A 15147-nucleotide genomic window follows, 5' to 3' on the forward strand; every position below is an offset into this window, starting at 1 on the left:
CACTGAAATGGCTTGTTGAAAGAAAGTAAGCCACCCCACCTGAGCCAGTGCACTGATACAGGTCAACCAGTCGTTGCACTGTACCCTTAATGCTGAACGCAAAGTGAGGAAGCTACAACTTCCTCTTTTAAGGTCTTAAGTGTGACCCGACCCAGGGTTGACCCTGGATCTACCACCCTTTAAGTGGACGCTCTACCAACTGAGCCATCGGGGCCGGTAAATGAATATAGATACCATACATGATACTGTACACGGTCACAGTGTACTGACATTCCCTCCAGGTCACGATATACTGACATAGATAATGACCACCCAAACACAGTATACTGACATCAGGTAATGACATCTCATGCACCCAGTGATAGTGTACAGACATCCCACATTAATCTCAGAGCACCTGCCTTGAAATTGGGAGAACAATGATCAAACCCGGGTCAAATCATACCAAAAGACTTAAAAAATGGCACTTTTTGCTTCCTCGCTCTGCACTCAATGAGGTTAGAGCAAAGAAAACGGGACTGGTTGGTCAGGCGCAGTATAACGTTACAGACTGGGATGTTATGTCTGGTGTCTTAAGTGTGATACTTCAGTGAGGGCACTACTTCACCCTGCCACAAGAAGACACAGTATTTACACAAGTACAGAATAAGTCGTCTTTGTCATGACGGAAAAGTTAAGTACAACATAAAATTTCAAGCATACATACATACTGATATATAGGACCTGACATACCACCCAGTCATCAAGTACTGACACCAGAAATGACTCCCCACATACTGGCATATAGGACCTGACATACCACCCAGTCATCAAGTACTGACACCACAAATGACTCCCCACATACTGCTCAGTCATCAAGTACTGACACCAGAAATGACTCCCCACATACTGGCATATAGGACCTGACATACCGCCCAGTGAAGTACTGACACCAGAAATGACTCCCCACATACTGATGTATAGGACCTGACATACCGCTCAGTCAAGTACTGACACCAGAAATGACTCCCCACATACTGGCATATAGGACCTGACATACTGCTCAGTCATCAAGTACTGACACCAGAAATGACTCCCCACATACTGGCACATAGGACCTGACATACCGCACACCAGAAATGACTCCCCACATACTGGCATATAGGACCTGACATATCGCCCAGTCATTAAGTACTGACACCAGAAATGACATCCCTCATACTGACACAGTATACTGACACCAGAAATGACTCCCCACATACTGGCATATAGGACCTGACATACCGCCCAGTCATTAAGTACTGACACCAGAAATGACATCCCTCATACTGACACAGTATACTGACACCAGAAATGACTCCCCACATACTGATATATAGGACCTGACATATCGCCCAGTCATTAAGTACTGACATCAGAAATGACTTCCCTCATACTGACACAGTATACTGACACCAGAAATGACTCCCCACATACTGGCATATAGGACCTGACATACCGCCCAGTCAAGTACTGACACCAGAAATGACTCCCCACATACTGATATATAGGACCTGACATACCGCTCAGTCAAGTACTGACACCAGAAATGACTCCTCACATACTGGCATATAGGACCTGACATACTGCTCAGTCATTAAGTACTGATACCAGAAATGACTTCCCTCATACTGACACAGTATACACATGTTAACACCAGACATGACACCCCATCCAGTCACAGTGTAGGCCTATACTGACACCAGAAATGACACCCATTCAATCACAATGTGGTGACACCAGAAATGAAACCCCACCCAGTCACAATGTACTGACACTAGAAATGGCATGCCATCCTCTACTGACTCTGAACTCATTAAGGTGCACTATTAGCTTTTTCAGCCAGACAGACCATGTGACTCCCATTTACAGCAATGCTCCAATATTACAAATCTCCCATGATAATGCATGGAAAGCAGATAGTGCACCTAGCTCTCTGAACTGACCAAGTAAACATAGCCTGTTCACTTACCTGTATAGTACCTATCATTCATGGAGGTGGAAAACAGACTGATATTTATTTATTTTAGGAGCCTCTCACCAATGCGATCGCCGCAAGTTCAAATACAGCTCATGCAAGCTTCCTTTTCAGTCTCATGCACATGACAAGTTTTCCCTGCAACCTGCAGATGGTCATTGCTTTCCCCAGGGCTCTGACCATTTTTCTCCCACCATAATACTGGCCGCAGTTTTATAAGTAAAACATTCTTGAGTACTGTGTAAAACGCTGATCAAATAAATAAATATTCATTTGCTACTTGTTTTAAGATCCTTTTCTGCAGATATTACGCCCAAAAAAAAAAACAAAAAAAAAATCATGTCAATTCATGTCAAATTTTTTGCTATTGTCTAGCCGAAATAATTGCCTTTCACAAAATACCAGCCTTCTCTGTACATGTTACCATTCAAAATGCATAATGAAGTTCCTGAAGTTCATAACGCAAGTCACATCGTAACGTCTTCAAACTTTAGAATCCTTGTATAACCATAAATAGTACAGGTACGAGTCTGATATTTACTAATAGGCAATAATTTGATCTATTCATTCTATGTAGGGACAATTAGATCTGATGAGTGGGTGAACAAGGATTGTTTTACCATCTACCAAGACACAGATAAATTATAGGTACAGTACATCTATATAACTTCAGCTAATGTTCTATCTTTTGCTGGACTGAGGCATTATTTTTACTGATCTTTCGTGTTTTAAAAGCTAGGACAGGTTGACGTTTCTTCTTCGTTACCAGCAGCCATGCTGTGAAACTGCCGTGTTCGGTAATGGGTAGTTTTGCTGATGCTATGATGGATTTTTCCCAATCCTTTAAATGCACACACGTTTTCAGCTATTTCTAAATGAGTCCTCCCTGGCTCCGCTGGCACTCTTATAATGAAGTTAGGAGGTTTGTAAGCAATGTGACAGAAGGGTGATGGTCTGGGTGATGTCCTTTTTCACCCTTTAGCCTGACACCTGTCTTACCAGTGAGAAATTCTTACATACAGGTGTATTAAAATGCCAATCAAATCGAATAAATAATTCAAAATAAAATCAAGTATCAGTGCTGTACAAGTTCAAATGCTTAGCAAAGGATGTGAAACATACAATTAGAAAAAAAAATGCAACTGTAACTGCAACAAACATGAAAAAATAATACGTACACAGCAAATTTTCAATATCAACTGTTTTATTGACATCCAGGAAATATAAAAAAAGTTGCCTTTCATAAAGCTTCTTAAATTGCAAGTAATTTTTTTCCCTTCTGTTTTTTGTTTTTTTTTTTAGATTGTATAAGTTGTATAAGAATTAAAACAAAAAGACAAAAGACAGCAAGTATGAGACACTGAACATAACCATACTGGTGACAAACCAGCCTTTTACATATATCAAAGGAAAAAAAAATGCTCATGCAAGGGGAGCTAACTCCTACTGACTGACTGTATACAGACATTTGTCTTAGCTCTGGGCACGTCTTTCCATTGGTCCCTTTTAAAAATCCCTCAGCATGTCTGGCTAAGTCAGCCCGTCATATTTAAGCACTAACAAGGGCAATAACTCAACTAAACATAAAGGGAATCTAATATGGTGTTTAGCCAAACAGCACTGCAACTTCAACATAACAGGAATTTTAAAAGTATCCCAGCAAAAAAAAAAAAAAAAACAAAAAAAATCCAAATAAATGATTAAAAATTTGAATGTCAAACAGAGTAGTGCACAATGTTTTGTGCTTGTCATAATGAGAAACCAGTATGAATTAGGATGCTCAAATCTGTTAGCAATTTTAAAGATTTCTCCATGATAGTCATAGTTGATAAGGCGATAAAAATGAATTTCAAATCCAAACACATTTACTAGGTCAAAGCTAGGCAAAATGAAAGTTAACAACTGAGCTTGAGTTACAAATTGCAATACGGCCACTCAGAATATGCCTCAAGGTCACAAATATTGGAAAACCGTTTTTGCAGGAATTGTAGAAATCGTGCTGTGAATGAGAGTGGGTACATTATTAATTTCCATGAACACCTGTACCTTTACTGACAGGAAACACTGTCGTCATTGCAATGCAAAGTTTGGCTGACATCAATGACAGTAATAAAAAAAAAATAATAATAAACAAATACCCCAGACTGACAGGAGGTATTTAAACAGGATAAACAATTAACAGGTTTAATTAATTGATGGATTTGATAAAATTCAAACCATTAACAGAATAATAAGGTTCTTTCTCCCTCCCAAGTCATGACTAGAGCTATATGTACCTCATATCTTACATGAGCTCTAAAATATCTTCATTTAATGTCATATACAGCACTTTTACAAAGATTCTGATCGGCATACGTTATTGGGCAGGTCAGTGTTTTCCCACCAATACCTTGTTTACAATCTTCTTGTCAACCAGATTTATTTCATTACACATGTATATGTACAGATTGATTTTACAAGGTTGTTAAAGAATACAGTTTCCCATGGCTTGACCATGGTGGCATTTTCAAAGCTAATATTCCATTGTGGCAATGAAATGCTTGATCACTTTTATGACATTTTTTGTACAAACAATTTTTTTTTTCGATTTCATTTAATTTGCACATCTGCAGTGGCTATTTAGTATCATTATTTTTAAACCACCATGTTTGGACTCATGGTCCTAATTATTTGGTTCAAATCATTTCTAAAATTAATTGTCCTTTTTGTCGCACAAAGAAGGCATGAAAGTATCAATTGTTTTCAAAAAACATCAAGTTATGTTATATAGAGTACCTGAAAATCTTAAAAGCGTTATTAAATATCAATAATTAATGGTGGTAGACTGCAAATACACAGATAGCTTTTGCCAGTAAGATTTACTGGATATAATATATAATTTCAGTAAAAAAAAAAAGAAAAAAAAGGAAAACAAACTGTCTTGAAGACTAAAACTGACATCCATGTATCATTCCCTACTGGTGATATATGAATTCTTGAATACTACAAAACCAGTAGTGTAAGCATAATAAATACAGAATTATTCTACCATATTCGTAGCTACATCTGGATGTATTTAGACTCCTTCCAGAGAGTTTGACTGACAGGAGTACAACAACAACAACACACGATAAAATAGAGTATAATTTACACACGAACATCACATGTCAAGCTCCAATCACATTGGAGTTTTCATCAGGTACCGTAAGCTTTTGGTACGGCGAGATATCGGTTATATCTCGCCGGTTATATGACTGACATCTTGTTCATAATGCCTTGTAGAATTACATTATGCTATGTGATATTAGAACATGTCATTATTTAATGGGAGCCCTGTGAGTAGAGCGGGTAGTAGCAAAACATACGATGCATAAACGACGCATGAAAATACAAGGTAAATGTATTACGGGGCATCATGAGAATTGGTTGCTATATACGAGCCTGATATTCAAAACAACAAATAGTCTAAAATATTAACCAAAACAAATAGCCTAAAATATTCACCCAAAACTTGAAAATTGACCCAACCTCAACCAATGCACTTTTGGCGCCTTTACGCCAAACGGGATGGTTTTATGTTACAATATATTCCAAAAATTCGAGGAAAATCACTAGAATGATTTTGTATGAGTAATAATTATGAATATGACTTGAATTAGTAAATTCAAGTCATATTCATGACTTCAGAGCCTAACAAGTAAGGACTTTTTTTCAGTTGAAATTAACACATTTACTCAAACACTGTTTTCATTTACTAATTCAAGTCATATTCCTGGAACAAATGGACAAACTTGTGGGATTAGAAAGAAAACAGCAAAGAAAAAAGTGGAAGTTAAGGTTTATCATTATGGCACACAAGTGAACAGGAAGACAATAATGTCCAAAATATTCAGGATGACACAGAATAAAAAAAAAAGCATACATTTTGGCAGGGTAAAATTCACCATTGTCTGGCTTCATCCAGTAGCATATGGCCTAAAACACAATGACACAAGTCATTATAAAAACTGATAAAGAATGAATTGACATTGGTATATTCTAAGAAAATAACAACACCAGTTTGATTTCAACTGCATAAGACACGCATAACATCAAATGTTATGTTTAAAAATATATCAAAGGAAAAAGATGCGACCACAAAAACGTTTGAACACATGATGAAAAGTCTGTACGGTAACTGTCCAAAAAATGCAATATTCATAAAACATCTTTAAAAGACAAGCTTTTATGCAAATGATAATAATAAAAAGAGGACAAGATTATCCTGTCAGGTGAAACTATGGTAAGTGCAAGAGACCCAAAACATCCTTGATAAAAATGACTGAAGCATTACATCTCCTGATTACTGAATTCATTATGCATGTTAATATATTATTTCCAAAGATTATGGTTAATATTAAATTATGTTCAACTCAGTTAACTGTTATGTTCAGATCTGTTCCACAAAATGCTGCATTCAGCTACATGTAGCAGTTAGAAACAAATTCTTATCACGAAACGTTTGAACATCACTGTGCATTTTTTTTAAGCCTGAATATATTTGATGACAGTCGCTAAAATTGGAGAGTCGAAAAATTTGCTTGAACTCTCACAATGGAAAGACAAGACACCCTGAAATCTGATCCAAAAAATAATAATTTTCAAAGTAAGAGCTTTTAATTCATTTCAATATTTTCAATATTGCCTGACCCATTAATTATTTATCTGACATCTTTATCTTGACACAGCTGACTGGTTCTAGTCCTACAATTAGAATTTTAAAACAATAATCCCTTTTATTAATCAAATGCTTACCAATATCATTTAGCTAATGTCTGACACTATATGTATATTTAAGTTGCACTAGTGTTCAACAAGTTAACCGCAATCACTCTGAAGTTGTCTCCCTTGGATTTTCCAGTTTAACATTGTTACATGTATTGCAGTGGTAGGGCGCAAGGATGGGTAACTTTTAAGTGGGTGCAATCTTGAAACTGCATTAAATGTTTGTTTCTTTCTTGCAATACACACAGAAATCATATTAATTTTCATAATGTAACAGTATTATTACTACTGAATGCAGAGAAGAGAGCTTAACAGATATATTAAGTCTCCACTTCTCTATTGCCTTAAATATTCTAAATGATTAAGAATTGAACTGTCATATCACAGTTGCCTGAAACTCTCAACATTCTCGGACTGATTCTGTCGTTTTGGCAAAATACGCAGAACATTTGTAAACTGGGATCTGGCTCAGTGTGGTCTCCTAAGGGGCATTTGATCAGAGACTAACTATGAAAACAGATTCGAAAAAGTCCAAATATTCATTAGTTCAACACAGACAGGAGTTATCTTTCTCATCCTCATACACAGGTCAAGCCATTGCACCAGTACCCCTGGATGGCATGTGTGTAACAGTGTTCTGGTTGTTAGCACTATAATGGTTCTGTTTTCCTCCTTGTGTCTCTTGATATTCACATCAGGCCCTGTAGAGACCTGTCCTTTCCTGTCTCTTATCCACTCACCCTTGACCTACTGGCCCCTACAGAGGTCATGGAGTGGCGAAGTGAGATGAGTACCAGGAACTGTTAGGCTCCGCCCCAAGGTTTGTGGAGGAGGATGTATAAGAGGAGAAGCTGGCTCCGGTGCTATTGTATGTGGAAATGTTAGGGTAGCTCAGGTGAGAGCTGCGGTCAGCGTATGCCGGCAGGTGCGCAGGCATGGGCATGGAGTACAGCTGGGGCTTGACCGGTAGGCGCTGACAGGGGTCCTCTGTTACCGGGCAGTGGGGAGATGGGCCGTCTGCGTACCCGCCCTCCGAGAATGGAGACACAAACTTGTCCTGCGGGGAGACAGATGAGGGCGGTGTCATGTTGTATGGGGTATCAGTCACATGGGTTGTCATGGAGACAGTGATAGGGGTGTTGGTGTATGAAGACATGGTAGTGTGATGGTTGGCTGTTTGTTTCCCAGCGGGATACTGGAGTGGGTGTAATGACATCTGCGGAGGGTCTTTATAGCTCTCATTGCCGGGTGGGGTCAGCATGTTCACTGCCACGTGGTCACCATAGTAATGTGGACGGGTATTGCATATGTTGGTGCGTATCACTGATTCACGGTTTGCATACAGGCTGCGCAGCAGGTTGGAGGCTGCCAAGGGATCAGGGGCAGGCTGCTGAGAGCCTATCCACTGGATAGTGGACTTTTGTTTTGCATGTAGACATGAGGCCTCTGACCTGTCGCTCCCGGGGTCAGAAGCCGGGTTCCTTGCCTCTGCTGACCCCTCAGGTAGGACAGGTAAATGTTTATTCATGGCCTCCTCCAAATCCTTGACAGAAGAACTCGCTATGCCCTCTTCCTTCACCCCTGAGCCCGTCTTGGGCCATTCTGCATCTGGCGAGGAATTAGGGTTAGTAATGTCAGGTAAGGTCGTGCCCACTGTTACAGCAGAGGGGAGACCTATAGGTGAGGAGGATGGGGGTTTGACAGACAGGTCCTCTGGGACTGGGGAGACCCCCAGCATGGGATGTGGACTAGAGGTGAGATCAGGGGAGATACGGGAATCTCTGTTGTGCAGAGAATGGCTGCCTGGGGTCAGACTCCCACCCGTCACCACACTCATGTCATCCTCGTATGAATCAATTCCATTCATGTCACAATCACTCTCAACTTCTCGTTTTCTCTTTCGAGGACGATCCATTTTCCTGCGCGAGTTTTTTCCATCCGGTTTCACACACTCGGGCCTGTCATGAAAGACTGAATCATTCCCAAGGATGGGTGAACTTTGTGGTGAACACTTGACATGAACATCAGAGTCAGAAGGAAACTCCTTATGATTATTGTTACACCGCGATGTCTTTGTAGTGGAGGACTGCAGAGACATTTTTGATGCCGTCCCAAATCGAGTTACCTCACTCTCACCAACATGATTTCTCTCCCTTGATACAGGTTCTTTTTTGCTATCAGTCCGCCTTTCGTTTTCTAAAATAATTGGAAAAATTTCATTTACTCAAATGTAAATAAAGATTAAAGAAATCTTAAAGAAAAAATATTCATCAAATCAATCAATCTATTATCACAAAATTGATATACTGAATAAATCTGCCTTAATTGGCTCATCCACTGGCGGAATTGAAAATCTGTAGCATCACGTCCCTTGATCTGCTCACCGTTTTTATTCCATTACTGAAAAGAGTGCCAGGTTTATTGGGGAGACAGTTCTCAAGCGTGAAACTTTACCGAATACAGTTCAAATATGTAATCAATGAAACATCAACTCTTCCTGAGATTTAACCAACAAAGTATCCTAAATAATGCTTTTGTTAAATGTTACTCATGATATACATGTACACACTTTTGACAAACATATTTAAACCTTTTGTTTAAATATTCACAAAAATTACAGTACAGCCCAATCCTAACCATCAATCCTGCGCCCACTGTGGTCGGATGGTCCGTATATCATACGCCAACTATTTGCTGACCCTGGTCAAACATGCGGTCATACTCCACCTACAATTGGTGTAGGGTCGGCTCATGGTCCACCGACAGTCCATCCATGGTGGTGCCATGGTCAGAGTATCGTTTTACAACATTCATTCGCTTCCTGCAGTTTGATGTAACGACACCAGAGTTACACTGCAGGCCTTGTATTATTTATGTGACTTTCGCTATAAATTTTTATAGCTTTATTACTGATTTTGGACATAACACATGCGCAGACGAGACTGATATTTCGCGAAAGGTAATTATTGAGGTATTCTAAAGTAACAGCTAAAGTTGGATTGGAATCGCACTAATAGATTTCTGTTTACCGGCACCAAAAAGCTGGGTGGCAGACCAAAACAATAGGGGTCCCAAAAAGTAAGCTATTGAAACTCGAATTTTGTGCGAAATTCAGGTGCAAGTAAACATGCTGTGAGCCATCACAGTGTTCCCAAGAGGCATGACAGTCGGCATATCGTACACTGACCACGGGCCAATCATCAGCATGTCCTCCAGACACCATGGCCATGGGACTGATGGTTAGGATCCAGGTGTACTGTACCTACCTTGGTCTGAGCCTGTGTCACTGTGATCTGAGTGGTCAGTTTCTTGATTTGGCATTGACTTTAACTGACCACTGTCCATCACACAGCCCTGGAATTCTACCCCACTACAACAACAAAATGATTGAAATCAACAAAAAGGCTAGACAGTACCACAGTTTGACCAAAAGAAACATTTGTGTAAAATACAGGTTTATTAACTTGAATGGTGTTTTTCACAATGCTCTAAAATTTTTGTCACTTCTATGATGCTGGTCAAGTTTAGCGGTGGAGGAAATCAGAGTTCCCCGAGTAAACCTTTCCTGGAAGTCTGCATGTTACACCTAGAAAAGATGGCTTACCACATCCATTCCAGTAATGACCAGTCATATAAATGGCTGCCATCACATGAGTGAAAAATATTCTGATATGGCATTAAAGTAAAACAACAATCAAATAAACCATTAAAAAAAATGACTTTTAACCAGCGTGAACTTTAGCCTTTAGAGCCAGAAGATTTGTCTCCAGCAAAGAGACTTACCTCAGTACATAGTTTAAAGCAACAACATTTTGCTCCTCCAAGTTTTTGGCCGTGCAAATGGTGGTGGCACACGTTTGTATCCACACATAGCCACCATGTTTGTTCATCAGTCGGTAATACTCCGTCATTACCTGTCCTTTTTGTAACACTGACGAACACACAAAGTCAAAAAATGGTAAGGTGAAGAAACAAACATAGAATGAATGATTATGGTTTAACGCCACATATTTCAGCCATATCGTAGCAAAACAAACATAGAGCAAACACACTAGCCAATGATTCATGGTTCCACTCAGAAATAAAAAATTTTTTCGAGGACTTACAGGAAACATATCCCACGTTTTTCAGTACTGTCAACAACTATTCAGCCACATTTCTCCCATTCTGAACATAACGTAATATGATATTTAACACTGAAAGATCAAGTACTGTTACTTTCAAATAAACTCATTTTCAAGAACTTCCATCCAAGCTTTTAAGTACTTTTAAGGGTGTTTTTTAAGGGAGTAGTAGGAACCCTGCCAAATGGGTACGTACTCAAATCTACAAAAATATGAGTTATCCCCCCTTATTTCATAGACGCACTTGTATAGAAATGACCACAATGACAGAGAGCAGGCTTACAATCGACATGGGACTTCCGTAACTTCTGTAGGTCAGCAGCATGACAGTGGTCATATAAAATATTATTAGTGATATCGTCTGCTGAAAGATCCATTAACTCTGCAATTCTGCAAGAAACGAAAAAAAAGGGGTGTTAGCTATAGTTAAAACCAACTTCACTTTTAGCTTCACACCACTGAAGCCTGGTTTTTTTCTTTTGGCTCCCCCTGGTCTCTTCCACATATCAACATGGTCATCATTGAATTTGTGAAACTCCTGAGAATGACAAACTCCGGTTGAATAAATATTCTGTTATTTTTCAACTTCAAGAGAATCTTCTCTAATTTAACCAACAACCTTATGTTGAATTAAGAAACTACATGTACTTCCAGGCACCATGTCAACAAAGGTAGAGACATGACAAAATAAATTTAAATATGACTACAAGAGCTTGGTCAGGCAATTTGTGCATCATATCTTTCGTATTTTTCTCGCAAAAAAAAAAAAAACAAACAAAAAAAAACAGCAACAACATGTTTTGTACGAAGCATATGGTACAGATGACAACAATTAATTAACACCCATTATTAAAGTAAATAAACCATGAAAAATAGAATTGCTATCATCTAGTTTTCCAGCTTTGAAAAGGCTTGTTTTAAGACCAGATTCTGCAAAGACTTATCCCCATTACTTACTTGGGCTCACAATATAGCACCTTGAACTCTGGGCTGAGTCTCGTCACAAAGGTATCATTTTCCATGCGAAGCTCAGTGATGGTGGGAGGCGGAAGGGCGATAGCTAGTGCCACTAGCCCTAGCAATGGAGGGGACTGTTTGCGATTTAATGAAAATGAAAACTGGGGTCGATGGTGAGCTATTATATGAACTACCTGCAAACACAAAGAAAATGGTGTTGCATTTAATTAGAGTAGATAAGAGTAATACAGTACAATTCATAAACAATGTAATACATTCTACACTGGCTTTAACTCTGGCACCCAAAACACAATCACAAGCAGCTAAACTGCAGCACACATATTAAAGACAATCACAGTGGTTAACCTTTCCACATTAAATGTGGATTAAATGTAAATGTTCCATTTTTGAGACTAGCTGTGCCACAAACAAAACATCCGCTTGTACACCTTGACTGGTTAAGGTGGACTTACTCTATAACCTGAGGTTTTCACATATGCCCCTTGTATGGTTAAGGTGGACTTACTCTATAACCTGAGGTTTTCACATATGCCCCTGGTTTGGTTAAGAGTAGACTTACTCTATATCCTGAGATTTTCACATATGCCCCTGGTTTGGTTAAGCGTGGACTTACTCTATAACCTGAGGTTTTCACATATGCCCCTTGTATGGTTAAGGGGGGACATACTCTATATCCTGAGGCTTTCACATGTGCCCCTGGTTTGGTTAAGGGGGGCCTTACTCTATAACCTGAGGCTTTCACATGTGCCCATTGTGTAGTTAAGGAGGCCTTACCCTACACATATATCCTGAGGTTTTCACATGTGCCCCTGGTTTGGTTACGTAGGACTTACTCTATATCCTGAGGTTTTCACATGTGCCCCTAGTTTGGTTCAAGCTGGACTTACTCTATATCCTGATGTATTCACATGTGCCCCTGGTTTGGTTACATAGGACTTACTCTATATCCTGAGGTTTTCACATGTGCCCCAGGTTTGGTTATGTAGGACTTGCTCTATATCCTGAGGTTTTCACGTGTGCCCCTTGTTTGGTTATGTAGGACTTACTCTACATCCTGATGTATTCACATGTGCCCCTGGTTTGGTTACATAGGACTTACTCAATATCCTGAGGTTTTCACATGTGCCCCTGGTTTGGTTATGTAGGACTTGCTCTATATCCTGAGGTTTTCACGCGTGCCCCTTGTTTGGTTACGTAGGACTTACTCTATATCCTGAGGTTTTCACATGTGCCCCTAGTCTGGTTCAAGCTGGACTTACTCTATATCCTGATGTATTCACATGTGCCCCTGGTTTGGTTACATAGGACTTACTCTATATCCTGAGGTTTTCACATGTGCCCCAGGTTTGGTTATGTAGGACTTGCTCTATATCCTAAGGTTTTCATGCGTGCCCCTTGTTTGGTTACGTAGGACTTACTCTATATCCTGAGGTTTTCACATGTACCCCTCGTTTCGTTAAGGTGGACTTCATCCGAATACAAAATGAGCGATCACTACCTTTGTCAGGGTTCAGAGTCATTACACATGCTGAAAAAAAAAAACAAAAAAAAACAACAATGTGAGAATAGGAGCATAAAGTCTGGCATAGCTTAAATCTTCAGTTTGTTCCCAGAGGCAGAATTAAGCTTATGTTAGTGACACTTAGTAAATGGTTAATACATGCTGAGCTTGGTTGATTACGCTTTGAAATAGCTGAACCAAAATTCCACCACATTAAGCTTTCACATGGCATTGTAGAGGCAAAATTCAAATGGAAAGTTAAAAATCAGATTCAAACCTCACTTGCATCTGTCCAATGTCAGGCTTCATTATTACCATCATTTAATCCATAACATTTTTTTTTTATAATCCATTGAGAGTCAGAAAGCATGTGTGAATTCTTTTATGGTGAAACCTTCACTAATGTGTTAGCAATAGGAAATCTTAATATGTCACCGTATTGGTAATCTGTCTGCGGAATGGTGTCTACATGTACCTCAAGAGAGGCTGCACAGTACATGTATGAAATATGAAAAAAAAAAGTACTTTTTGCTAAGGTGGTAAAAATTCTGAGAACTGAAAAAAACTAGAATGATATTAACAGTTTGAATTACACGGAAAATACCTTTATCTGGGAGAGAAGGACTGATAGACCTGGGGGTACCAGCATCACTGTCAGACAAAGAGCCTGGGGAGGGAACTCCGCCTGAAACACATTATTCCAACATCATTCTCTCAAATATGTAATTTTATTACATGCTTCTAATATTTGATGATATTTACCCTCTTTTCTTTGTGACACACTAGTATAAAAATTCCTGAGAAATTCAATTTTGGGAATCATTAACACACCACAATCATGAACAAAAATAAAAATTTATGACTGCTTTTATGAAAAAATTTGAAAAATTACCAGTATATTGATAGTCTATTTCTATACACTTTATATGTAAAAAAGAAAGTGTGTCAATAACTTATCAAATTGAAATATTTCTTCCCTCAGTTTATTCATACCTTGTGGAATTGCTAATCCTAAATGATCAGCCAACTCTGGATGATCTTTGACGTGTACATAGTCAAACACACTGCTGCCTGTCATCTCTACCTGCGAACCGCAACATATCAAATAGGGTCAAATACAAATCGTAAATACATTTACAAATAACTGTGTTAATGTAATGCTGCATCTCCTGTGCATGTTACATTACTACTGAAGGGACGAGATAGGTTATGGGGAGCTGAACTAGACACCTCTGGTTTTGGAGGTGCCGCTTGACAACATGTATCAGTATGGCGGAGACAAAATGTTAGAATTCCATTACTGAACTGATGACGGTAACACATAAAAGACCTCTAGAGTTGTGAAGATTTAAATATACATAAGTATTTCTCTTTAGAGATAAGATTACTTCATAATTAAATAAAATATAAACACACAAAGCCATTGATTTAATTCAGTACAGTCTGAGATGTAACTACTTGCACTTGTGTTTCCAAACTCCCACGAAATCAAACTCTATCAGTTCATTATCTTGTTTTTAAAGATGTTGCTAATTAATGTCAGTAAATTCTCCGTCATATATATCATATCTGGAATCCCAATGTGCTTGTTGGATGGACTTATACTTAGGCCGCATTTCGCCTCAAGTTTGGCATTTTTTCAAGTGACGTATTTTGCACAATAATTCAAGATTCATCCACCATATGGGGCCCCTTAACAGCTTTTTCTGTGAAATTTTCATTTATTTCACATCAGAAAGTGCTTCTGAAAGTGTATTTTTACATACCAAGCTTCAGGTGAAATCCAGTATTAATTAAGCCGACAG

At 38.9% G+C, this 15147-nt stretch overlaps 1 protein-coding gene across 1 annotated transcript in view; it reads right to left on the minus strand.

Annotated features, from left to right (window-relative positions):
• Positions 1-3671: 3671 nt before the first annotated feature.
• LOC135466666 (protein trachealess-like) overlaps positions 3672-15147 on the minus strand; it is a 60408-nt gene continuing 48932 nt past the window's right edge. The window contains exons 6-13 of the mRNA XM_064744291.1: positions 14336-14426; positions 13947-14027; positions 13260-13369; positions 11821-12014; positions 11147-11253; positions 10523-10670; positions 10006-10109; positions 3672-8935 (exon numbers count right to left, since the gene is read on the minus strand). Coding sequence (XP_064600361.1) covers positions 7506-8935; positions 10006-10109; positions 10523-10670; positions 11147-11253; positions 11821-12014; positions 13260-13369; positions 13947-14027; positions 14336-14426 — 2265 coding nt within the window. The 3' untranslated portion in view covers positions 3672-7505. The remainder of the gene's footprint in view (positions 8936-10005; positions 10110-10522; positions 10671-11146; positions 11254-11820; positions 12015-13259; positions 13370-13946; positions 14028-14335; positions 14427-15147) is intronic.

This window comes from Liolophura sinensis, chromosome 6 (assembly GCF_032854445.1).
Source record: "Liolophura sinensis isolate JHLJ2023 chromosome 6, CUHK_Ljap_v2, whole genome shotgun sequence".
Taxonomy (NCBI): Eukaryota; Metazoa; Mollusca; class Polyplacophora; order Chitonida; family Chitonidae; genus Liolophura; species Liolophura sinensis.